Source organism: Podarcis melisellensis, assembly GCF_964234715.1.
Source record: "Podarcis melisellensis genome assembly, chromosome: 9".
Classification (NCBI taxonomy): domain Eukaryota; kingdom Metazoa; phylum Chordata; class Lepidosauria; order Squamata; family Lacertidae; genus Podarcis; species Podarcis melisellensis.
In genome coordinates this window covers 38,278,227-38,305,830 of record NC_138541.1, presented here as the reverse complement: position 1 = coordinate 38,305,830, position 27,604 = coordinate 38,278,227, and the positions used below count along the sequence as shown (strand labels likewise).

Below are 27,604 nucleotides of genomic sequence, written 5' to 3'. Positions count from 1 at the left end.
CTAGAAAGTATGGTTAAAATTTGCTTCCAGAATGGAAAGCACTGGCATTTTGCCACAGAGGCAACACAATGAAAGCAATTAAAGATGTGTGTCTAAAAGGTATGAAAGGTTTGCAACTATGAAATATCTATCACCAGAAGAACTTGCACTTTTGCTGGATGTAGTCGTCTATTTTCATCTATAGCGCTGCTGCGTCTTGTCTGACGTTGTGTGGTCCACTACTTGCCACAGTTTAGGGATTATCTGCCCCAAATGGATGACTTTCCTCAGACTAATTTAGTTCCTTTTTTATTTGTGACAAAGAGGTCGACCTTTTCTATTGATAAAACTAGATTTGATAAAATTTACAGCTAGCTAGAGAGAAACAAGAGTTTAAATTGTGTGTCCAGGTGCAGTTATGCAAGGAGGGTAGAGGGGAGCAACCAGGAAACAGAGTGAGCAGAGATTTGTGATGGGTTCAAATCAGGCCATACCTTTATTGATTACAGGTGAAAACAGGTTTGGTGCAGGCATTGGCCATCTATCTGATGATCATTCAGCCTGCCTGCTGGTTGACACAGTGGAGGAAGACCCATATTAGGATCTGTCTGCGGTGTGAATGACATCCAGTGAATCTCTGTGTCATGACATGTTGGTGTGTCACGCGAATGCTCCCCACACTCCTCCCGGTTTGCTGGTAAAACTGAATTACTGTGTCGTGAAATGATGCATGTCTAAAAAGTGTGTCGCCAACATGGAAAGTTTGGAAAGCTCTGCCTTAGAGGAATCCCTCTTATCTCCTGAGCCAGGGTGGGAGAGGGAAGCCTTCTCACCCATTTCAACCAAGGTACCAGCACAATGTGCCTTCCGCCCAGAAGTTGTGATAATTGTTATGAGACAGACTCAGCTAATCAGATTGGAGGGAAAACTCCTCCCTGGTCCAGAAAACAGCAGCTAACATTTCCCCCCCAGCAAGGTCCATAAGTGGGGTTGATACAATCCCTTGAATGATCCCCAGCCATAGCAAATTAGGGAGGGTGGGAGGAAAGTAAACAAAGACTACAATGCCCTACTGCACCCCATCCCCCTTTAAACTGGGAGTGGGCCTGCAAGGGCAAAGTCTTCTTTCTGGTCTGCTTCCAGGCCCCACCCACCCAGCAGCTAGGTGAACAGATCATATGCCACTTTGAGAACTTACAAATGGCCAAGCTGTATGGGTGGGGCCTGATTAGCTAGTCTTTAAAAATCGACATCTCTTTTCTCCTGGAGAGAGTGATGTGATTGGCTCCAGCCATGTGAAACATTTGGACTCTGCACCTGCCTATATTAAGTCCACTCATTGGGTGTGTGTCCCACATGACTGGTTGAGTGTTTAAAGAGCATATATGAGAGAAAGAGATGTATAACACTGCTTGTCCAGAAGGAGCAACTGCATAGCATTCTCAACTATGCCTTGTATTTCTGCTGCAGGATTCTCACAACCTAGATAGGCTTGCACCACCGGGGCAGACTTTGGTTTTTCACATTTCAGTAGCGCGCTGTGCAAGGCCAAAATTCAGCACTCCCTCCGCCTCTTGCCTTCTGTTCTGATCAGGTCACTATGTCATAATTGTGATGCCCTAGGCTTGGTGCCCAGTGTGGCAGAACTGGTTGTGCTGCCCTAAATCCGCCTCTGGCACCGCTCTGTATCTCATCCAGTGTGCTATATAGAATGCTGGGATGAGATGTTGCTCTTGTTGTATGTGGTGTTGCCTTATGTGACATATCTGTAGGTGCTGTGTGGTGCTATGTAGTACATAAGAAGTGGTACATAACAGGCTGCTAGTCAAGAAGTATCTGATTCTGATATATATATATATATATATATATATATATATATATATATATATAAACAAAACTCTTTATATATAATGTACTACCACCAGAAACACATTGTCTTCTTAAATGAGAGTCTTGATTCTTTCCCAGCCTGCTGCAATGAAGTCGATATGATAACAGAGACTGCAAGGATTTATTAACTGTGTTGCAACTCTTTTAAGAGGCTATCACATTTTTAAGTAAGGAGAGTGTTCCTTTTAAGTTGTTTCATTACTAAATATGTACATAGGAGGAGAAGTGGGTAATTTCTAGGAAGATACAGGTATTCTAATGAGTTTTTGCTTCTCATATATGATTTGTGCTGTGCAGCAGATGATAGGGACTGGCTTGCTTGTCTTGTAGCTACAATAAATTCAGGTCAGGGCCAGCCCTGCCATGCAGTAGGGTGAAGCAATCAGCTTCAGGCAACACCATGAGGTGGGACAGATGAAGACATGAATTGATAGCTGAATGGTGCTGTAAGACTTGTTAAAAAGCTGGCCTGAGAGTGCAGTGGGGCTCCCATTCCTCCCACTTAAAGAAATAAGGACAACAGAATAGATCTAATCTGGTGTGGTAGGTTTGAGTAGCTGGTCTGCTCAGCACCACCAGGGGATTTATTTTGATCACCAAAGGCTTCTAGATGGGATCCTTGTAGACCTTCAGCGGGTTTAATTTGCTGTAGCAAAATCTGTGTTTGATGTCAGCAACGTTTTAGGAATCATATCGCTCTAGAATCATGAAATGTATCTTTCTGCTTGAGAATTTAAGAACAGTATGTCCATAGAGATCAGTTTCACCACTGTGAAGATTCAATATAACGATGTATTGCAGCAGCCTTTGAGCTCCATTGAGCCACAAGAGCAGGTGCCCATACATGCCAAATGAGAGGAGCACAAAAAGTGGCATGAAAATTGAGGGTGCCAGGTTGCTTGTCCTCTTTCTCTGGCTATGGGATAACCTCCATAGTGATAACCAATAGGACTCTGGTGGCAAAACATTCAGACTTCCAATATAAAGTAAATGTTAAGCCTTATTAAGGAAACCTAGGTTTATAGCCATGGATGTATCTGTGACACTTACTGTCAATGTGACTCTTAATATAATAATGCATTTGTGACAAAGTGACTTCCAGTGAGGAGGATATTCATCAGGCAAACGCTTCCCAAATAAGTTGAAGCTAATGCTACTTAGGCCATGCTTATATGTGCATATAGGTTTTGGCTGTTTCTGTGTCTGTACAAAAATCTAGAGAAAAGAAGTAACTTCTCCCACCACCTGAAGGTTAGGAAATTTCTTCTGAGTCACCTTCAGAAGCTGCTTTCAATAGAAACCTAAAGAATTATTTTTTTAAAAAAACTGTGTAATAGCCATTTTGAAATGAAGATATGCTGTATCTTCCCTATAACCTTCTTTCAGGTTCCAAGAAAGGGTGTGTTTTGCAAATGATGTTATTCACTTGTTGGTAATCTAGTTAAGAAATCAGGTAACAAATCAACATTTGACAAAAAAAAAATATGTACAGGATTTACGCAGATGAACTTATTATCACAGTGTCTGATTCTTTCTAGAGTTGTCTGTATTATTTCATTTTATTTTTACATGCCATCACATGGTGAATTCTTCATGACAATGTCTGTATAACAAAGTCTGACTTTATGTTCCTCTGTTATACTTTTCAGGAATCCTGAGCTATGAATGTTTAGTTCAAAAGCTCCACTCTGGACGGAAGCTTTAAATTTACTTCAGAAAGGCATTTGTGTATAAATGTGGTAGCTTAGCTGAGTATATCATTTACACTTCGGTCTCCAGGTCCTAGTAACTGTTGCCTAGATGTTTATTTAAAAGGGAGAGAGAGAGCCTCCATTATTCTTAAAAGTTGTGATCAGAAGCAGGCATGTTAGATGCTAAGCCAATTTTATTTTCAATTTACTTTTCTCTGTTTTGATATACCGGTTATACTACAAGGCAGAGTCCATTTATTTAGAAAGTTACCTGTTTAAGGAAACAATTCATTATGTGTCGTGGAGCTGATGAGTTCAGTAGAGCCACCTTTTAATCCTTGATTCCCTGTGGATTTTCTTTCACAATGCTTTTTCCCTTTGAGTCCCTAAAACTACAGTCCTTTTGACCGAATAGAGGCTATTTTATACACCACCCTGCTCCCAATCCAATTAAGGGTTCAATAATAGACGGATTATGGAAAGTTTACTTCTTTGCAGAAGTGAAGCTTTGGAAAAATAGTATGTTGATAGCAAGAGGGAATGTGAGGGAAAGCGGAGAAAATTAAGGAGATAATGGTCAGTAATCTTACCTTGTCTGATGTTTGCGCTGTTCACAATATAGCAGGCCCTTAGAATAAGAGGGACAATGATTCAGATTCTTTAACCATTTTGTTGCTGGAGTTTAGCTGTCTCTTCAATTTTCTTCACTCTTGCTTTTGTTATCTGCATCTTGCACAAATACCATCTAATCCTTTACTTCAAGTCTGAAGTTGTGAAGGGTCTTTTTTTTTGGGGGGGGGGTGGCATTTTCTCTTTTGGAGGAAGAGGTTAGATTGTGGAAATGGTAATTTCAAGAACAATCTGCTGTTTCTATTTTGCAGGAGTTAAATATAAGTTCACTTAACCATATGAGATTTGTTTATCTCTCTGTTTTAAGTAAACAAATTTATTGAAATGGTTGTGTTCCAAAATATGCTACAGCTGCTTAATTATAAACACTTAAAGCGGTTACATGATATACTGTATCATAATATATCTATTATTTAATAAATGAAAATAAAATGCAAATGATATTTTTAACTTGTTTATTGAACTGCTGGGATTTCATATTGACTTCAGTTGATGGCATTTCACTCAACATGTTGTCCCTCAAGTAGCTGTGTTAATACATTGTGATCACATATCTGCACTTCACTGACTATTTAAAAATGACATTCTGGACATTTTGCTCAGTATCCTTGGTTAACAAAGTGTTAAAACTATTCTGCGATGTACTGAGCTAGGTAGTTGATCTGGAAATGTTTCTTTGTACCGTCAAACCATTTTTTTTTTTGGCAGATAAATTAAGCCTTCTCCATTTTGTAGAACAACCAGTAGTCATTATTTTCAGCTACTTTGCCACCTTATTATTGTTAAGATCTCTACAGAGTCTTTTTCTTTGCCTAGAATAGTGGATTTTTGTGGGCTAAATGTTTAATGAGTCAATGCGTTAAAGGCTTCACTTTTCTTCCAATTAACCCCGGGACCACTCTGGCATTTTTGTAAATCCACAGAAGTATTTTGTGAGGCCTAAAGGGTAAGCTGCAGGCAGGCTGTGAAGAATGTAAAAAGACTAACCTGCTAACCAACACTATGCAGTTGGACAAAGAGAGTTTAATCCGTATTATGGTAAATGCAGGCTTAGTGTCCCAAAAGGGCTTTGCAAAGTGGAACGAAACAAAGAGGGCAGCGCCAATAAAAATCCAGCGCTTTTATTTTTATACACAAAATTGTTGCAAAAAACCCCACACCTGATAATAGCATTAAGAAAAGTTTTGAATAGTGGTTTTAAATATGATACTAAACATTGTAATTGTCCACCAATTGAATGCTGTTTGTTGTACATAAAGAAGCCTGAAAGCAACAAAGTGCGCTCAGGTGGCTGAATATTCATGAGACTAGCCAGATGAGTACTTCAGTATAAATCTGAAAGGAATATATCAGTTGTTAGAAGAAGGCGAAGGAAATAGCGTATAGAGTTATTTGTATGCCTGCATCTGGAAAGATATTTATAAAGGAATGAAAAATAAAATTACATGGAGGCATTGGACAATTTCACATCGGTTTCCAAAGGGCCTTAGCACACTATGATCACTCAGTGGTTCTTCAAGATTCTGTTCTTTAAATTATTATAATCGAATGTATTCTTCTCAGTACAATTGCATTTCCCAGTTCTCAAACCTTAAATTGCTATTCCCAAGTAAATTAAATATTTCCACAATGTAGCACTCCCATTGCAATTGTGAGTGGTGTATGGACTGAGGTTGTTTGAGTATGATGAGCACCTACTGGCTAGCGCCTATGAAAACCCCAGCCCCACCCATGCCTGTATCACATGGCATTTTCTTTATATTTTCCCCATCTCTTTCTTCTAGAGGCTGAAAAACTTAGTAGAACTGAGTCTTTTTAAGACCTAATTTTTTTTACTGATAAATACCAGGAAGGTAACTTCTCCCTCACAGAACTGTTATTTTACTTTCTGTATTTTTAGTTCATTGTGTCTATGTGGTGTGATTTTACCCTGTGCACAACTAGAGTATGCATGGACTAGGCCCCCTTTAACAAGACTATTCACATTCAAATAAATGACACAAGAAATAGTACAGGTAACCCATATAGGGTTAGGGATGCATTAGTGACATTTTAAGTTACACATAACTGCAGATTTTCTTTGCTCCTGGAAAGGTCCCATGAAGTCAGTCATAAATCAGTAAATAGTTTGCTGTGTTATAAGCTTCTGGAAATTGATGAAGATCACCAAAATGATAGTGTGTGTGTGCGCGTGCGCAGGTGCACACGCACATGCACAATATATATATGGTAAATATACAAACTTCTTTTTATCTGCTCTGAAGAATTAATAAAGAGGGTTGAATCCAGAAGAAGTTAATAATGCTTTAGTCAGTGGAACTTAAGTTAGTCATAAAGCAACTTATGCCATAATTTCAATTAAAATAAAATAGGACTAACTTCCTCTGCATCTAGTGAAGTGTTGTATTTTTCCTGTTCTGAATTTGACTCCCTCATTGAAATCAGTGGTGGGGCGGGGAGGTGCATTAGCTTCAGCAGTTCCAGACTGGTGTAGTTGGTGGGCCTGATTCTGGGACCGATCTGTGGAATAAATAAGTTTTGAATATAGTGGTTCAAAGGCTGCCCTTCACATGCCCCTGGAATCTGTGGCACAGACCTTTTTGCAGGAATCCTCTGGTGGATTCCTCCTCTTTTCACCTCAGAGGAGTACTTCTACCACATCGGAGACACCCTCCAGCCAGTGGGTCTAAAAGTTAGGAAACCATTCTCACTCTTTGCTGGCTTAGCTCTGGCATCGGTGCTTTCATAGCCATTAACCACTACTCAGGACAAGGTAATAATTGTGTGGATTGACAAAAGTGTGGGGTTTTTTTAGGGGAAGAATGTTTATAATCAGCTGGTTTCCCGAGGCACCAGGTTTTGGCCGATTTTACGATATGTTACTTAAAAATCCCCAGTACCTATATATTTTGAAATAAATGAACTTAATATATTCATTAACTGTATAAATTAATGTCTGTCTGCTACCTCTTTTTCCGTATTGCCACACATTTAATGAATAAGTATGCCACAAATCCTGCTGCAGGAAGCTGCATCTAGGGACCCACAAAAGGCTATTTTAGCAATACTTGAAGTTATCATTGAATTCCATTTCAAAAGAGGGAGAGAAGGCATACCGCAGAAAGCCAGATTCCTGTAATTGCATTTATGCTCTTTCTGAAAATGTAGCATGGAAAGCAGACAATTGTGGTTGTTAGCTCCACAAGAATCTCTTGTGTCTGCTACTGTTTCACAAAGAAAAGCAAGAGAATGAGAAATGCTTGTAATAAGACGGAAGCAGAATAAACATAGAATCAGACTGTGGCCTCTACACTCATCATAGGAAGAAGAGTAGCATAGTTTTAACCACAAATAACATATTGGTTTCTTTCAAACTGGTTGGAATGATTCAGATGAGAAAAATGAGAAGCACTCTGGTTTTTAACGGGCTATTTGCTGGAAATACGTTTATATGACCCTAATGCTCCTTGCACAGTTGTGTTTTTTTAAGGCATACAGTAGTTAAACTAGCTTTAAGAATAGTGACAAAGCGGTTTTCTGTAGTTATGATTTGTGTGGAATAGCAAAGAGTCTTGTTGGAATTAGGTGTTGCCCTGAGACACTGAACAAATTCATGATGATATTCCCTAGACAGCCAGGCAGCCTGCTAGCAATGTGATACAGGCGTTCAATGTGTAAACAGTGATAACGGTGATACGTCATTTGTATAACAATTTGGCCGTTCATTGTGCTGGAAGCTACAGCTTGGAAAAAAACACCTCTGCCTGAGAGTGTATAATTAAGGATAATTTTTGATAGAGAAAGGTTGTGATGTGGTCTAAAATTTAGACCTGCCAAAAGTTTCTGGATGCCAATATATACTTGGAAATAACTGATTTGTATTGCACTTGTGTGTGTTAGGTGGAAAGAAATGTTTGTGTCTTTTTTTAGAAAGATATAAAATGGTAACATATTTGCATTGACAGTGGGGAGGAGTGGTACTCAAAGATCCTTTTTATGTGATGAGATCTGTGAGCTACAAGTGACATCCAGAGTGTATAAAACTTACAGGCAGTAACATGGATGGATTCTTGTTCTGTGTGTCAGAGGCAGTTCCAGTTTGTCCTTTTACAGAGCAAACTATGGCAATTCATCTAAATCAGGCAATGTCCAAAGATCATTTCAGGGGCCTAATCTGGCCCGCCAGTGGGTTTGATCTGGCCCCTGTGGCAGTTTATTTCCTGGGGTAAAATCCTAAAACAGGGGTCAGCAAACTTTTCCAGCAAGGGGCCGGTCCACTGTCCCTCAGATCTTGTGGGGGGGCCGGACTATATTTTGGGGAAAAAATTAACAAATTTCTATGCCCCACAAATAACCCAGAGACGCATTTGAAATAAGAGCACACATTCTACTCGTGTACAAACACCAGGCGGCCCCACAAACAACCCAGAGATGCATTTTAAATAAAAGGAAACATTCTACTCATGTAAAAACACGCTGTTTCCCGGACTGTCCGCAGGCTGGATTGAGAAGGTGATTGGGCTGGATTCGTGGATTCGATTTGGTTCGCCCTTATGGCCTTTCACTTCATCAAATCTGGCCCTCTTTGAAAAAAGTTTGGACACCACTGATCTCAATGAACTTTTAAAAATCTCATTCTCTGTAAAAAAAAACCATCCCACAAAAACTCTAACATTCAGAATGTTACAAGCCACTGTGCTGAAGAATAGGGTGCAAAAGTCCACAGGTGAAGCTTTCCCCATAATTGCATTTACATATTAGAAAACGCTACCCTGTTTAAAGATAAAAGGCATCACTCTTTTTGTTCCTGTACATATATATTATACAGGAGCAAGCTGCTGCTGTTGAAAGACAGCACATCTCTTCAGCAGGGAAGATACAGGAAATGCTTCACAATTCCTTCCTTTTGATTGCTTAGCAATGGTGAATATGTGAATAAGCATCATGAGCAGCAGCAGCACCTCCATAGCAGCCTAATAAGCCTCAGAACATTGCCTTCACTTTTGCTTTCTAACTTTCTTTATATATGTCTGATTAACTTACTTTTTTTTTAAAAAAATGAAAGCTAAGAAAAGTCAGATCCTCCTGGTAGGAGGTGCAAAGATTAACTAGAAATCATTCAGAATTCTACTCCAAAAGGAGCTTAAATCACCTTTTGTTCACTGAACAATTACGGAACTACTTCAGGTACATTTCAAATATTTTTGAACCAGTGCAGTTGAACTAATTCATTCCAAGCACTAGTTAGATGGCAACTAAAACAATTATGACCACATTCTTGTTTCCTTGCAGTAGTTCAAATGACTTTTTCATTGCAAATTCTGTATTTGAGAAGACATATGATTAAGTAAGTATTTGGTTCATCAGGAAAACAGTCAAAGTATTGAGTACAGCTTATTTAATTACTTTGTGTTAGTCACCTGATAGACAAAGATATATTGGTTCATAGGGGCAAATCCATAGGAGGAGTCTATAGCACACCAGATAATTTGATGGCATTCCTTGAAGCATCTGGCAGCAATTTGCTAAACTTCTGTGACATAATTATAAAAGTTCAGTGGGGTGACAGATGTCGCATCCAGATCGCCCTCACATATAAAAGTTGAAATTGGCTTCTAAACAACTGAGTGTCTGACAAAAAAGGCAAATACAAGAGAAGGTGTATATTTTTGATAGAAAGGGAATGTATGCAGGAATGTAACCAACTATCAGGTTTGCTGAAGAAGGGAAACAAATAGGCAATGGCCTCAATAGCAGGGATTTGACAAAATAATGGTTAGAGGAAATAATACTATTCCCAAAGATATTTCACTTCACCAGTTGCTGGAAACAGCAGGAGGGGCAAGTTCTCTTGTGCTCAGGTCCTCCTTGTGGGTTTTCCATAGGCATCTGGTTGGCCACTCTGAGAAAAGGATGTTGGACTAGATGTGTCACTGTCCTGATCCAGCAGGCTCTTCTTATGTTCTTATGACCACCCTTTCTGCTTAATACTCATTCATGTTTCCTCTAGCTGAACTTGGCCATCATGAATAGATTACATGAACACGCCTTAAGTCATTTGGCATGCACAAAGCTGCTGGTGCAACAGTAATGTCCTGTATGGCCAGCCCTGCTATTAAGAGAAGAAGAGTTTGGATTTGATACCCCGCTTTATCACTACCCGAAGGAATCTCAAAGCGGCTACCATTCTCCTTTCCCTTCCTCCCCCACAACAAACACTCTGTGAGGTGAGTGAGGCTGAGAGGCTTCAGAGAAGTGTCACTGGCCCAAGGTCACCCAACAGCTGCATGTGGAGGAGCAGAGACTCGAACCCGGTTCCCCAGATTACAAGACTACCACTCTTAACCACTACACCACGCTGGTTCTCATTAGGCAGAACAAGGTTACCACTTCAGTGGAGCTGGGAGACATCCCTGTCTGAAATCCTGGAGAGCTGCTGCTGGTTAGTATTGATAGTGCTGAACTAGTTGGACTTGCTATAAGGTAGCTTCCTATGTACTTGTGACAAACAGCCATGAGTCAGCCTACTCTGATTAAGGAAAAAGGGAACTCTACCCCTTTTCTCTAAAGTGTCCACATTTTGTGGGGCCCTACAGCTTCAGGAGGCTGTAAGAGGTTGGCCTCAGAGGTCAAGTGAGCCCCACAGCCACAAAGGCAGGGCCCGGGACTATACCGTTCATCTTTAAAGGTTCCTAAGAATATTCACCAAACCTTAACTGTCTGTAAATTCCCACAGTTACCTGACAGAGCATTGACCAGTATGACTGAAGTAGCCTATTTAAGAGCTGTAACCAACTATAGATCCCTGCTGATGTATCAGTGCAGAGTAGGTGAAAAAAAACCCAGTCAACTTGGTCAATCTGCTAACAAGCAATTTTTTTTACTTGGCTCAGGCAGCACACTGCCTGTTCTGAGTATAGGGTGGAGATGCTTTGTCTCCCTTCCCTGAAAGGCCACAAAAGGACAGGGCAGTAGTGGAATTCTGTTGCCAGTATTGAAGTAAGATCCAGCTGCCAGTTTCTGCCCAGGGAATGGTGTGTGCACACATCATGCTGTCCTTCCCCTCTCACCATAGATTGGCCCTGATGCACTTGCACGTACTTTTCTACTAGTTAGGGATATGGGTGGTGCTGTGGTCTAAACAAGTAAGCCTCTTAGGCTTGCCGGACCTAAGGTCGGCAGTTCAAATCCAAGTGATGGTGGGAGCTCCCATTGCTTTGTCCCAGCTCCTGCCAACCTAGCAGTTCAAAGGCATACCAGCGCAAGCAAATAGGTACTGCTGCTGCGGGGAGGTAGACAGCATTTCTGTGCACTCTGGCTTCCATCCCAGTGTCCTGTTGTGCCAGAAGCAGTTTAGTCGTGCTGGCCACAGGACCCAGAAAAGCTGTCTGCAGACAAACGCTGGCTCCCTTGGCATGAAAGTAGAGATGTGTGCTGCACCCCATAGTTGAATACGACTGGACTTAACCATGCAGGGGTCCTTTACCTTTACTTTACTTTACTTTACTTTACCTTACTTTTCTACTCTGTGGTGTTTCTATCTGAAACAAAATTGATCAGGATTTTTCTTCAGAACACGTAATGATTTCTTTGTAATGCATATTGGTAATGGGCACTCTTTTCTCTTGTTTTGTTCTGGTAGTTACATCTTTCAGTTCAATAACAATTAGGAAACAACCTAAGAGACTTCTAGTTTTCAAATTACAAGAAAAGATAAATCTGCTGTTGGGTTTTGATGAAAGTGACAGCATTGTAGCTTTCTTGAAATACGCCTTGCCTTATACTAAATTACATTGATTGGTTCATAAAAGAATAAGCCTTGGTTCTTTCTTTTTTGGAAATTCCTGTGAAAATTCATAGCAAGGGAGACTCCTCTCCCCTTTTTTCCACCATACTAAAAGCTGCTTAATTATGAAAATGACCCTGAAGGAAAGAAAACAAAGATTGCTGAAAACATTTTTACTTGTATCGCCAGAACAGCTGAACTGAAAAAGTTGGATCTTGCTGTATACCTTGTAAATACTATCATTTAACGTTAATGAGATGTGCGAGAGAATGCTTTTGTCATAGTTTCATCAAACTGATTTTGTCAGCAGTGGTGCAGAACCCTTGACACATCACTTTGAGTGCTCATTAGGCAGCCGATTCCGTTGGATTTTCATTAAATTGATGAACTCATTTATCTATGGGCAATGACATCTTATGTTATGTAGATATATGTTTTGATATGAGAATGCTTGTTTGCTTATTATGTCTTTCCTTTGTGTTCCTGCAATATGTTGTCATATTAGAGTTATTCCCAGCAACACATGTATGGTTGAAGCATAAAATCAGCCAAAAAACTAACCAGCACTTCAAAATATCTATTGGATGGTTCTCCATTTCCACTTTGTTCTTTACCTGTCATATTTAATTTTTAAAAGTCAGAATGTCTCAAATGATGTGAATAGCTTTTTCATGCTAAAAATAGCAGTTCAGGTTAGGTAAAAGTTTTGAACACTTTAAAAAAAAAAAGTTGAGGGCAGTTAAATTAGAGAACTGTAAACTTCCACTCCTCAATTATCCTATACCTTTCTACCTGGTGCTTGGGATAATAATGTATCTTTCAGATATAGGCTAGGTTTAGACAAGCGTATCTTAGTTTAATAATCTGAGGTATGAACAACCCTTTGCCCCAGATGTATGTACAGGCACTTCATACAAGCCTCAATTAAACCAAGAATTCTCTAATCATACTTTCCCTTTTCACCTAAACCAGAAAACTAGGTTCAGAAGAAACTAAGACCTTAAACCAACTTCAGATAATAGTTTAAGATCCTGGATTGTTCTAAAGTGTGTCACCAGTTTCCTGGTTCAGATAAAATGGGTAAAGATGGTTGGTTAAAATTGTCTTTGTTTAAACATAGATTCATGAAAGGAGGAGTCAAGGGGCAGAACCCAACATTTGATCGTCTGAACATAGACTCTGTGAACATTTCTTCTGAGTGTAATCAATCAAGACAGTTGGATTAAATATTTCTGTTTCATATATTTAAGGATTTAGGCAGTGCAAGCATTTTCCCCGCACAGGCGCAGGATCCAAAGGGGCATCTTCCTGCCTCCTTCCTAAACCCTAGTAAGCACTGGGCTTTGGGAAGGAGGTGTCAAGGTTCTGACAGGGTCCTAGAGCAAACTCAGCCCTCCAGATGTTTTGGGACTACAACTCCCATCATCCCTAGCTAATAGGACCAGTGGTCAGGGATGATAGGAGTTGTAGTCCCAAAACATCTGGAGGCTGGAGTTTGCCTATGCCTGTCCTAGAGTCCTATTGCCTCCTTCCCAAAGCCAAGCTAGTGCTTTCACAGCTTTGGGGAGGAGGTGGGAGGGGTCTAGGACCCTGCCAGAGCCTCGCACCTCCTTCGCAAAATCTGGTGCCTCCCTTACCCAGCACTGCAAAGGCTGGGATGGGCATCAAATTTTGACATCACACAGGGCACCTTATTACCAAGGTTCACTGCTAGGTTTAAAGTGGTGGCAGCTGGTGGAATGAGAAAGTACTAGGTCCAAAGTACTAGGGCCAGAGTTCTTGATAAAGATGGAGAAGCCTTTGGTATGGTCCACTTAGGCCTCCATAGTATATCCCATGGGAGCAAGTTATTCAGAGATGAGACCACCACTGAAAATATTTTCTCTTGCACATCACCTTTCCATATTACTTTACACACTACTCTTTCCCCTTCAGACTTTATCATTTTTAGTAGTTCTTTTCACACACATACCCAAACAACGCTTTGCTTTTTAAGTCCATGGAATAACCAGGTTACTAAAAAGTAAATGGGTATATTATTCAGCAGCCTGATAACTAGAGCAATGTATAATAGTCACAGGGACGTCTTGGACAGTAATATGAGAACAAGGTTGTTACAGGTGTGTTCCTCTTTTGTATGATTTGTCAGCTTCCTTGCTGTAAGTTATGGTAATGACATTCGTTGAGGGGAGATCTCAGTGAATGTCTGCTCTGCATTTGTGAGGGAAGCAATATATCAGGTGGTGGGAAGAAAAAGAGCTAATCACTAGGTGTCTGATCTATATTCAAGTTGGGATTTGCTGGAAATGATCCCCACAATTTAACAATAAAAAGAAAAAGAGGGAAACTAGACCTAGCTCTCTGCTAATATGACACTGTAAATTGGTGATTAGTGCCTTTAAATGGTGAACTCTAATATCCCCTTGGCTTCACTATCTCCAGGTCTTTTGACAGGTATAGACTTGCTCTCTAATAGGGTTTGCATCTGAAGATAAGCTTGCATGTAAACAAATTAACTTCTTGAGAGCATTTTCACCTGTAACAATTCACGAAATATTAAAAATAAAATAAAATGGATCATTTTGTAAAACTGTGTTTTGGGAGATAAGTCTTTCGCATTAAATTTCAATAAAATGAGGTAAGGTTTAGTATCTGAGATAAAAGAACAGCTGGATATATTTAATAAACAAGGTGAGAAATACTTAATTTTAGTTTTAGCAATACAGAACAAATTCCCTGTAAAACAAATTGCACTTTTCGAATATACTTTAATGTGCATTCAACAAAGGAGAAAATGGGGTGATTGAAGTTCAATTTGTACCATGTTATTAACCATTTCCGCTTGACTAGATGAGTAAAAGGATAATGGATGAGGGTTTTATTATTGCCTTTCTGCTAAAATGAAGTGGTATAGAAGATAAGGTAATGAGATTAATGAATATAAGGTAAAGCAGTAATCAATCAAACTCAAGGAGGGAGAAGAGATGACAGTACACAGAAGCTGCAACAAAATAATTTTTTTATAAGTAGACCCCATCAACATGAGCAGAACTTTCAAAGCTGTCATTTGTTGTCATTAGCTGCTTAACCAGCTGTACACTGGATTCCTTAATATAATAAAAATCCAAATACATATCTAAGTAACCAAATCCAAATACATTCTGGAACTGTTTACTGCAGGTTATGCTTGTTTTTCTATTTTATTTTTTGGAAATAATAAAATATAATCAGCTTTGAAGTACATTAGAGTTACAACAAAAAATTTAAAAGCATTTTCTTATAAGCAGTTCAGAATGGGAAATACTACGTCATCTGGTTTTTATCCATAACACCAGGGCTTTTTTTCATCTGGAACTCACCGGAACTGAGTTCGGGCACCTTTCTGGTGGGTGCCATTGCCATTATAAGAGAACAAGGGAGGTGTTCATGGTGAGTTCCGGCACCTCTTTTTCTCCAGTTTCTTATAGAACTCACATAATTTTCCACTCAATATTAAAAGAGTGACTTTGGAAACAGCTTTGAATTCTGCCTCCTAAATATCTGTAACTACATAGGTATGATGATATCAGCACAGAGCATCATACACAATTTATGTTGTAGCTCAGTTATTGTTTTCTTTCTCCTGCAGCTGAATTTGAATTCTTAAGGGTAATTAACACTTCGTAAATTACCATAAAGACCATAAAGTCTTCAAAGCTGCAAATGTATGAGTGGCATTTACCAGTCCCCAAACTGGTAGAAAGGAACTTCATCGTTCTTGCCAGGTAGTACTGGTTACAAACACCTTCTGCTTACTGCCCCAGTCTGAAAGTTCACATACATTAATGTACCGATTGGCAAACAAGACTTATAATCAATAGCATTCTGTACAATTGCAAATTCTAATACAACCCACAGGGTACCATGTGCTTGGATTTCTGGGCAATTTCTAGAATTTATGATGGTTGGCAATGGTTGTAAGTGCAGTTCAATGTGTCAGTTGTATATTATAAACTGGCATTGTATATTATAAACTGGCCTTTGTCCAAAGATGCAAATATAACCGGAGCTACAAGGCAGGTTCCTAATTTTACCCTAAAATGAAAGTATTGATAAATTAACAAGTACCTTAGATAATGGTTTCTTAAGTTTTTAAGAAGTAATAAGTTACTCATCAACATCCCACAATAGCTGTGTTCTAGCTCCACTGCCTCTGAATGCCAATTGCTAGGATTCACAAATGGGGACAATGCTCCTGTTGTGCTCCTGTCCTGCTTTTGAGCTTTCCATGGGCATCTTGTTCACCACTGTGAGAACAGGATGCTGAACTATATAGGCTATTGACCTGATCCAGCAGGCTCTTCTTATATTCTTGTACGACCAGTTGTCCCAGTAAGCAACATTAATAGCCCCACAACATCAGCTAATTTGCCTTTATCAACTATAATGAGCATTAATTCAGTTTTGTCTCCATGCGCCTTTGTACCCAAGTGTAAGACATAGATTGAATTGGAACTATATGCAACACTACTAAGAGCCTTACGGGAGGACTAGTGGGTAGCCCATACTGACTTTTTAAATTAAAAAGTTGATTTGAGGGTAGGAGGTCGGACATTAATTATATCTTTATACCGCCCTTCATCTGCACATCTCAGGGCCGTTCACAACATAAAAATACAATATAAAAGCACAAAGCAGTTACCGGAGAAAAGGTTGGGACCATTTATGGGTCAGGAACTCACAGTGGCGTAGTGTGGGTTGTCAGCACCCGGGGCAAGGCAAGTAATTTGCGCCCCCTAACCCATAGATTTGTGCCCCTTAACCCGTGGATTTGCGCCCCCTAACCCTAACCCCCAGATGTTGCGCCCGGTGCGGCCAGCCCCCCCTGCACCCCCCACGCTACGCCACTGGGAACTCATTAAAGAACAGGAAGCTGGAAGTATGAATAAACAATTCCCATAATATAGGAAAATATACTCAGGAATGTTTATTGGAATCATCTAGCATTATTATATGATCTGATGTTGGGGATAAGCAGTGCGGTGTACAAGTCTATAAATGACACCAAATCACTGAGATTGGTAAAACCACATGCATACTGTAGAGAGGTCCAAATAGAAGTTTAAACAGGGATAATGGGCAACAAAATGGCAAATGAGGTTCAATATAATTGTGAAGAGATGCACATTTGACTAAAAAAATCCTAACTGCATGCATACATAGGGTGTGTGGACAGGCAGTAGCTAAGCATTAAAGACATATTGGAGTTGTGATGAATAGTTGAAGGAAAATGTCAACAATGTGTGCGGCAGCTGTGAAAATCTCAAATTCTATCCTAGACATTATTATAGAAGGGACTGGAAATAAAACAGTTTTGGTTTTTTTGTAAAAGCTTTTATTCTGTAGCCATGGAACATTTTATATACTTCTGGTCACTCCATGTCTAAAAGGGTATCCTGAAGGGGAAATGTGATAGAAGTTTATAAAAATTTTGGATGGTACAGAGAAAGTGGATAGAGATCACCCCTTTCTTTTGCTAAAGTGTTAGTAGACCCACTGAAATTAGTTAGCAATAGATTCAGAACAGCAAAAGGAAACACTGATTTACACAACGAATGATTAAATTATGAATATGGAATTCATTGCATTAGGGTAATGATGAATGGCTATTCGCTTAAATAACTTTATTAAATAGTGAGACAAATTTATGAAGGATAAATGTTCCAAAGGCATGGAACTTCCAAGTATAAAGGCAACTGCTCCAAATTCCAACTGCGAAAGGGCAAAAAAAGGGAGAAGGACTGGTGTTTCAATTTCCTACTTGCAGGCTCCCTAGTGTATCTTGCTAGTCACCGTTTGAAATGTTGGAGAAGAGACAACCATGTGTATGTATATTACCTGCTGAAGGTGTAATTAATCTGCTTCAACACCAGGTGGAATTGTAATGTTTCTTAGTTGACCAAAGCTTACTTGCTTCTCTTTCCCTGTCTGATGAAAGAAAATTCTTTGATAACTCCCTGTTTCTGTTTTTCTGCTGACGTCAGACTATACAATGCTACTTTCAGTCTGTGGTTGTGGCAAAGGATTTCCATGCAGTACTTCCACTGTGTCTGAGGCTGACTGATTTTCTCAGTAAGATTCTTGCATCTTGCTGCCGGGAAACAGAATACTAGAATAGTTGCTTTGATTCAGGAGGGCACTTGCTATAATTTCATGTCAGGAATTGCTTCTGGCCCGTTTGGTTCCACCTGTGCTTGGAGGCTTGTCATGGCAATTTAACACAGCTATGTCCTAGGAAGAGCCTTGCTGAAAGAGGCCAAAGGCCCACCTAGTATAGCATTCTACGCTCAGCAGTGTCAGGCAGGACCTGAATCCAACAGTACCCTTCTCCCGTTGCTCTATCCCAGCTCCTGCCAACCTAGCAGTTCGAAAGCATGCCAGTGCAAGTAGATAAATAGGTACTGCTGTGGCAGGAAGGTAAGCGGCATTTCCGTGCGCTCTGGCTTACATCATGGTGTTCCGTTGTGCCAGAAGCAGTTTAGTCATGCTGGCCATGACCCGGAAAGCAGTCTGTGGACAAATAACGGTTCCCTTGGCCTGAAAGTGAGATGAGCGCCGCAACCCCATAGTCGCCTTTGACTGAACTGTCCAGGGGTCCTTTACCTTTACATTTGCCTTCCCACTTGTGATTCCTAGCAACTTGTATACCAATATACCAAAGCATAGTTTCTCTGACAGTGGAGACAGAACATAGTCATCATGGTTACTAGCAACTGAGTGCCTGTTTTCCACGGATTTCTCTAATTATTTTCTGAAAACCATCCAAGTTGGTGGCCATCACTACTTCTTGATGGAGTGAATTCCATAGTTTATTTATGAGCTGGGTGAAGAATTACTTTCTTTGGTCTGTCTTGAATCTTCCAACATTCAGCTTCATTGCTTGGCCCCAGGTTTACTATTATAATGAGGAAGAAAAACTTTCCTCTAACCACTTTCTTGACACCAGGCATAACCTTACACCCCTCTATAATGTCCCTTACCTGCATTATTTTTGTATTCAAAGAAGCTTCCAAATCTGTAACCTTCCCTCACAGGAGAGTTGCTCTAGCACATGGGTAGGCAAACTAAGGCCTGGGGGGCGCCGGATCCGGCCCAATCACCTTCTAAATCCGACCCGCGGATGGTCCCAGAATCAGCATGTTTTTACATGAATAGAATGTGTTCTCTTATTTAAAGTGCACCTCTGGGTTATTTGTGGGGCATAGGAATTTGTTCTTCTTTTCCAAAATATATTCCGGCCCTCCACAAGGTCTGAGGGACGTTGGACCTGCTGAAAAAGTTTGCTGACCCCTGCTCTAGCATCTTGATAATTTTGGTTGCCCCTTTCTGAACCTTTTCCAGCTCTATAATGTTTTGGTTTTTTGGTTTTAAAGATGATACAACCAAAGCTGTACTCAGGATTCCAAGTGCGGTTGCACCGTAGATTGTTATAACACCAGTATGATATTGGCAACTTCATCAATTCCTTTCTTAATTATCCCTAGCATGGAATTTGTCTTTTTCACAGCTGCAGCACACTGGGTCAGACTCTTCATTGAGCTATCCACTATGTCCCAAAGGTATTGGTTCTGGTCAGTCACTGCCAGTTCAAGCCCTGTGAGCATATATGTGAGATTAAGATTCCCCACCCCCACCCCCGACATTGAATTGCATTTTCAGTTTTAGTGCCCATTCACTCAGTTTGGCGCTATCGTTTGGGCTTCTTTCAATCCCTTTCTGTTTTCACCCACTTGAACCATTTAGTCTCATCAACAAATTTGGCTACCTCACTGCTCACCTCCAACTCAAACATGTTAAAAAGCAGAGGTCCTAATACCAATCCTTGGATGACTCCAGTTTCTGCATCTCTCTACTGGGAAAACTGTCCATTCATTCCTCTCTGCTTTGTGTTCCTTAACCAGTTTCTGATCCATAATAAGAACTCTCCTCATTCTATAATTGCTAACCTTAAAAGCTTTATGAATGTCCACTCTTCTACTAGTGTTCCATGAAGAAAAGGAAAAAAGAGGTTGCTGGCGGTTCAGTTATATTCCTGCCTGTTCCTTGCTCTCCATTTTTTGTTATTGCCTTGATTTTTAACTTCTTTTGTGGCTGTGGCTGTGGTTTTGATTATTGATTGCACTTTCTAGTGACATATTTTAGATTGCCTTGTACAGTTGGCTTGCCTAGACCCAGCTCTTAGCCTCTTCCAATTTATCTGGATTTTGCACGACTTAGCTTTTTTGTTGAGGCTTCTACTCTGCAAGTAAATATTGGGTACAACCAGATGCCAAGCATCATTAAGATCAGGTGTTCATGGGTGCCATGTAGTTTATGGAGATGATATCAATTGCCTGGATGCACCCATGCTCTCTTCCTCCAGTTAGTCTTTGAAAAGTTGCTCGAAGGCTGTACATTTCAGAAAAGCCAAAATTTGTCATGTTGGGTTTTTTTAGAGAAAAAGTTTGAAAACAAAATAGATGGAAAAGGGATTAGAAATCAAGAAAGGTCTATCATGAGAGTCAATGAATAATTTACAGGCCATGGGCTTTGAGGTGTGTCAGGTCAGCACAAATAATGCATTATGAAAAAGGAATTTCAGTTTGCTGTAAATCTGTCTGCCGCAGCAGCTTAAAATAAAACAGTTTTACCCATCTAAGACAACATCAATTTGTTAGTCACTGCTTCATGTATCAAAGAGCATTCTGTGAAAATATCAATATCATTGGTTAATATAAATGAAATTAATTTTTAAAGCTGGGCTAAAGGTTGACATATGAAAAATTGCATTACTTTGCAGAAGAGAAATTTCTGTCTTCTAGTGAAATTTCAGGTCAGGAGGGCAAGTAATTTTCACAATCTTCAATGGGAACCAGTGAAATATGAACTTCATTGTCACCTAGCCCCAAAGCGATAAGATAAAATGAGCTGATACATCATTTGCTGTGGTTTTATCATCTCCTGCAGTAATTGGAAGAGAAAACATAAGAGCTTTTTTCCCAAATCGTCTTGCCTCCTTACTCAGATCTAAACCATTTTAGTCTGATCGATGCAAAGGTCACATAGCATTTATTTATTTATTTTTAATTCTTTGTGCTTGCTAAGATGTCTATTGAAACATTAAAATAATGAATATGTTTAATTGAGTTTGTCATCCATGAAAGAAGAGAATGAGATTGTGTATCAGTCTGCAGTGGGAATAAGGGGCAAAAGGATGCTAGGATGCTAGATTCAGTAGTTACATGAATAAACATTTGACAATTAAACATTGTTTGAAATAAGAATGCAACTGATATCTGGGATACCTTTTCCCCCCATTAACATCACTGCCTTGCTCTATATTAGATATGTTTAGGTGCATATAAGGAAGAAACACATTAAAAAAATTCCTTTCTCTCTTATGAAGAAAAAGAGAATTAACAGATGTTATAGCATACATACATAATTAAGTATAAATTGCATGCACATTATAATGTGACTTTTCATAATGTTTGCATAGAATAAATGCTCTGCTGGTGGCCTCATCAGATTTTAGAGAGAATACTCTATATTTCCCAGAGTATACTCTATATACTCTTTTATTCAAAATGGACGTTAAAAAATAGCTTTAAAAGCACAGATTAAATATTCTCCTTCGGTATTCTTTAAATTTGTAATGGATGTAATGGATTTTAATCGCTTTTATTCTTTGAAAAATATATTTGCTTCAATAATTTGTTTTTGAAATTTTGCTTCCAGTATTTAGTTTTTTTGCTTTGTGGTTTACTTTGCGTAGCAGATAAAAATGATGAAGTGATTTAGTTACTCATTTAGTTCTGTAAGCTATTTGCAGATTTAATTGCTCGTGTCCCCAAGATAACAAATAATTTAGCAAATATACTACAGATATAAGTCCCATTAAAATCAGTTGGAATTTCATTTCATGTGAAGACCATGGTGCTTGTAGCTTATACCTGTAACTGTTTTATTCTGTTGCTCCATTGGAATATTATGCTTTTTCATACTTAATCATGACTTAGACTGCAGTCATATCTACTGAAAAGTAAGTCTTGTTGAATGCAATGAGACTTACTCCTAGATAAGTGGAGCTGTGAGGGCAGCTATAGTCAGGTATCACCCACCAGACTAATTTATGCTCCAAGTAGACCAGTTAAAATCACTGCTTAAGTTAGTCATAATTTTGATTTCAAAGGCTGTACTCTGAGTACAACTTAGTTCGATACCACCCACAATCTTTTTAGACAGCATTTTCAAAGTAGGAGAGGAGGGGTGTGATGGTCCCATGGGTCACTAGGTCAGTCACTCCTAACTCCCACTAACCTCTTCACAAAATATTCCACTGCCACCACTTGTAAGGTTATGCTATTTGTTGACCTAAAATTAATAACCCCTCCTAAATACAAAAGGGCAAATTGCACATTTTCAGGAATAGTATAAAGAGATTTGGGACATTGTTTTGAAGTCTAAGGCATCTTGTCAGTAGATTATCACTTCAGAGCTTTTTTCTTTAAAATAATACAGAGATCTTTATCACTTTACTGCTTTCAAATGGTTAAACTGAAAATGCATACCTGTTTGGTAAAAATATAAGAACAAAAGAAGGTGCAGCTTTTTAAGGACACCATAAGTAGCATACTCTGAATCAGTGTGTGTGTGTGTTCAGTATCTTTCAAACTAATATGCCTGGTGTGATAAGAGCGGAGCTGTGGTAATGATGCAGTTTCCATAGCAACTGGTTCATTGGAGGGCTAGACCTCTGTCTAGGGTGCTGTCAGTATGTGTGGAGTTTCCAAGAACAGAAAGTCCCAAAGAAGGTTTGCTTTCACCTAATCCAGTTTTAATTGAACTCCAGAGACTTTGAAGTGAATCTACAGACCAGGCAGATACTGTTCCAACGAGAAATGAAGGCACGTTTTAGTTAGGCCTCAGCTGCTTCTAAACTGATAACTTCTAATAGTTGATTCATCAGGAATTGTTCGATGATGCTTATTAGAGTTTCTGTGGTTGCATTTGGGGTTCTAATATAAATCTAGTTGTACTTCTTATCACAACCAAGTTTTGTCCATTTACTATGAGCTGCGAACTTTTCATCAGCCCTCTGTTTGCATTCCTGTGTGTTGTTGGAAAGATCAAGGAAATCATGGGCTTTAACTCTGGTGTTCAAAGAATAAGGGTTTTATTTGTTGATAAATTAATTCAGAATCCAAGGGGGCGTATCCACTGCTGAAAGCAGCCCCATGCATTCTCTGACCTCCTACCTTCCTTCTAACATCTTGTGATATAACATGCATGGCGAGGTGACTCCCATTGCAGTCCCAGCTATGTTCTCCTATAGCCAGTTTAATTAGCTTCAGCTTTCAGGAGCACGAGAGCTCAAGAATGCAATGATGTAAAGCCATGCATTTTGTATTACTTGATATTGCTGAGGGGAAAAAAAGATGAGAGGCCTAACATCCTCCTTAGTTTTGCCCTAAGAATCTCAGCACCATGATGAGTTCCAAATGCAGATTATGAAATGCAATGCGTGGAGGAGCTTTGCTGCTCGAAGGGTGGGGACTTGAAATCATACGTGGGTGTCCTTGGCAGGCGTTAGAAGCTCTTTGAATCCTGGCGTGTAACTCTAAAAAGTTTCATGCTTCTGTAAAAATTCTTAATGGTGTAAGCACTGACTCAGGTCAGTGCCTGGGTTAAAAAGACTGCGTACTTCAGAGCAGAAATCTAGACCACAAGATAGAAATTATGTAAGTCAGTTTTGTTCTGTAGTGCAACAGCGGTGGCTTGTTTGGTGGTACAGAGCCACAGCAATAGCCTCCTGGCAGTAGCATCCGTACGGCTTACCAGAGCAGGGGGAGAGGCAGCATCAAAGTCAGGGCTGTTGTGGTGTCACACTGGAAGAAGCACTGGATTGCCGGGAGGCTATTGCTGTGGCTTCAGCCCATTGGGCAAGCTGGTCCTACAAGTACTTATTTTAGTGTAAGTACTTACATTGTTAAACCACAGAGCCTAGGACTTGCCGATCAGAAGGTCGGCGGTTCAAATCCCCGCGACGGGGTGAGCTCCCGTTGCTCAGTCCCAGCTCCTGCTAACCTAGCAGTTCGAAAGCACATCAAAGTGCAAGTAGATAAATAGGTACCGCTCCGGTGAGAAGGTAAACAGCGTTTCCATGTGCTGCGGCTTAGTCATGCTGGCCACACGACCCAGAAGCTGTACGCCGGCTCCCTCGGCCAATAAAACGAGACGAGTGCTGCAACCCGGTCACGACTGGACCTAATGGTCAGGGGTCCCTTTACCTTTACCTACTTACCCATAAGGCTATTACCCACAATAACGTGTCTCACAAACAAGCAATAAGAAATCTTTAAAAAAGGGTGGCTTAGAAACACTTTTAATAAACAGATAGCATGCCTCTATTTTTCACTTCACTATAGATAATGTTGCCTTTGCTTATCTATATTAGGCAAACATTATTGCATGAAGGCTATATTAATAATAATGATAAACTGCTTCAGTGTTTCCTAAAATGAGTCTAACCTTCACTCATGGCTGCAAGAAGCTAGGAAGTTTTAACTTCCATTTCAAATTAAATATATTTTAATGTTACGTCCAAACCACACTGTCATTAATCTTAACTATAGTTTATTGAAAGAAGCCAGCTTCCTAAGCCACAGTCTGAGGTTGGCTTGCTTCAGTATACCATAGTTAAGACTAACCACAGTTTGTCCAGGTTCAGACAACATACTAAACTGTGGCTACTCAAAACTGGATGTGAAAACTTCCATTTCTCCCCATTGAGTTTGTCTACTACAAAAAGGGGACTAACCATTTTCTCCTCCATCTCTAAGAATGAGCTTTGTGCAGTCACGTACATGAGGGAGGAAATTAAGCAGGAATCTACATTTAATAACAGTTTCTCATTATGGCAGAACCAAGAAACTATGGTTTCAAACAAGATAGCATATTAAACCATAGCTCAATATGTTGTCTTGTTTGGATACCATTCACCATAGTTCCTTAACCCTGTGATTTCCTGGATTGATTTCCTGCTTGTGAATACTTATTCGTATTTTAACTTGTTAAGACAATATATGATAGTCATGCATGGCTAATATGTTTTGATGTCTGAATAGTTGCTTACATTGTTTTGAGTTGACTAAGTGCATCTCTTATCTTTTTTTAATTAGATACTTGCTTATACAGAAGGACTCCATGGGAAATGGCTGTTCTCAGAGATTCGATCAGTCTTTTCTCGGCGGTATCTCCTGCAAAACACAGCACTGGAAATCTTTATGGCAAACAGAGGTAATACTCTACTGGAAATAGTACTGGAAGGCTCGAAGTATCAGCCTATGTTTGATTGGATTATTATTATTATTATTACTGCTATGGATTGTATTTTAAAATAGGAATCATTTTTAGCTTGAGCCCAGTTTTCCAAACTGTTAAGGTAATACAGAATCCCAATTCTGTCTTTTGCGGCATTAGCTACCCCTCCTAGTTTGCTGACATTTGCAAATTTGATGAGCATACCCTTCATCCAAGTCATTTAGAAAGACAACAACGGGCCCAGGACAGAACTCTGTGGCACTCCATTTCCTGCCTCTTACATGCGAATAGCCATTTCATCCTTTGGTTGTAGTGTTTGAAGGTTATATTGCTGAAGAATGCAATTAGTCCTCTTTTTCACTTCCCACTAGAAACTTGTATCATTAGTTTGTGTATTCTAGGCTCAAGCTGCAATAATTGTTCCAGACTGATCTTATTTCTCCCCAGTTCCTTTTGCTTCTGTGCCACACTGAGCTAAGCCAAAGGTAGGCTTCATGTATCTTCTAAACCAGGACTCATGGTTAAACTCTCTCCTCACTAAGTATGAGCTGCAGCCAAGATTTGTCCTTGTGAAGAAGCAAAAAGGACAGAGGAGAGAAGTAAAGTAGCTGTGAGCTGCTATCCAGGAGCCCATACATTCATGTGGTCCTGGTAAGCCATAACTTGGCTTACTTTTTCATGCAAGTCAGGCCATTATATCAGGGAAGTAACTTAAAGATATATGCATTGAATTTCCAGAGTTCTGTTATTTTCATTATGCCAAGAAACTCAGCATAATTGAAGTGAATAATGTATCAATTCTTTTTATCCACAGTTGCTGTCATGTTCAACTTTCCAGATCCTGCTACAGTAAAGAAAGTGGTTAATTGTCTACCTCGTGTTGGGATTGGTACTAGTTTTGGATTGCCCCAAACTAGGTATGAAGAATCCTCTGGCTCTGAGAAACAAGCATGATCTGAAACACAGAAAGGAAGTGGAAACAAGAAAAAGAGAGCAGTTCCCACTGCCTTGTTTCAGTAACACTGTCCTTTTCTTTGCTATCTTCAGTTTGCCTTATGCAGGCACAATTGTCTTCTACCTTATGCTTACTGTCTACTAGGAAAATGAAATAATACTTAGAAGTTTGGATGATGCAGATATTAGCAGAGAACATGATAATTGTAAGATGTGGAAAACTAGAATAGAATGAATAGTTGTCGGGTAAAATCAGTGGTCTATGATCACAAAATGAAGGCTGAATTGGAAGGCATACATGTTGTTCTCAGTGCTGTACGTGATATGAGAATGAGGCAAAATACTGGAAGAAGGAAAAAGGCACACTCTGATTGTGATGGGCAGAAATTGTGCCAGATCCAGAATTAAAAGAAAGTGGCTGCTTTATAGTAAAGTGACTGCTTTTCTGTAATGTTCCCATGTATTAAAAGGGAACCTCATGGAAAATTAACTGCTAAGTTAATGAGTGTGGCTTCTTTAGGCCTCCAAGATTTGAAAATTTTATTTAAATTCTGTAGCACTTGAAATTTGTGACAAATTAAAAGTGGATGTGAGGAGCTCGCAAGGAGTTTTGTCATTGTGGTATGGTGTTGTAGTTGATTGCCCACCTGCAGGTGAAGACTGGAGAATGCACTGGGGTGAAAGGCAAGGAGGCACCCGAGACCAGATGTTTTGCCTTGAAGCTGGGCTGGGATGCCTTGAGCCTGATCTTTCACTTTAACTCTCAGTTTGAAATTTGTGAAGATACTAGGACCATTGTGTGTAACTTTAAGGCATCTGAAGAGTGCAGTGAGAAACATCAAAAGTTGGAGTTCCCCTTCCAGCAGGGAGAAGAGAACAAGATATGTGTCTCGTTTGAGGTCAAGGAGGTTGATAGCAAAGCTGTATAAAGGGCCAGAACTTACTTTCCCAATTTGGCTAAGGCTAGAAGAATGCTTATAATACCTCTTTGTTGCTGGTGATCTTGATGTTATAGTTTTAATATTTAAAAACTGTCAAGTTTAAATGATGCTCTTTATCCCCATCAGTCTCGTATCAATAAGGATAACTTACTAAAAGGAGAAGATGATATTTGGAGGGAATAAGTGGATGTGGCATGATTTCACAGTATCTTACCTAACATAATGATTTTATCTTTCAGGCGCATTTCTATGGCCAGTCCGCGTCAGATCTTTAAAGCATCAAATATGACCCAGCGATGGCAGCACAGAGAAATTTCAAATTTTGAATATCTCATGTTTCTAAACACTATAGCAGGTAATAATGGTTGTGCTTCATAAAGGATAACTTGAGC

General features: G+C 39.6%; 1 protein-coding gene across 1 annotated transcript in view; it reads left to right on the top strand.

Annotated features, from left to right (window-relative positions):
• The window catches only part of LRBA (LPS responsive beige-like anchor protein), a 363,867-nt gene that overhangs the window by 231,470 nt on the left and 104,793 nt on the right, over positions 1 to 27,604 (top strand). The window contains 3 exon segments of the mRNA XM_081926283.1: positions 25,176 to 25,293; positions 26,132 to 26,234; positions 27,452 to 27,567. Coding sequence (XP_081782409.1) covers positions 25,176 to 25,293; positions 26,132 to 26,234; positions 27,452 to 27,567 — 337 coding nt within the window.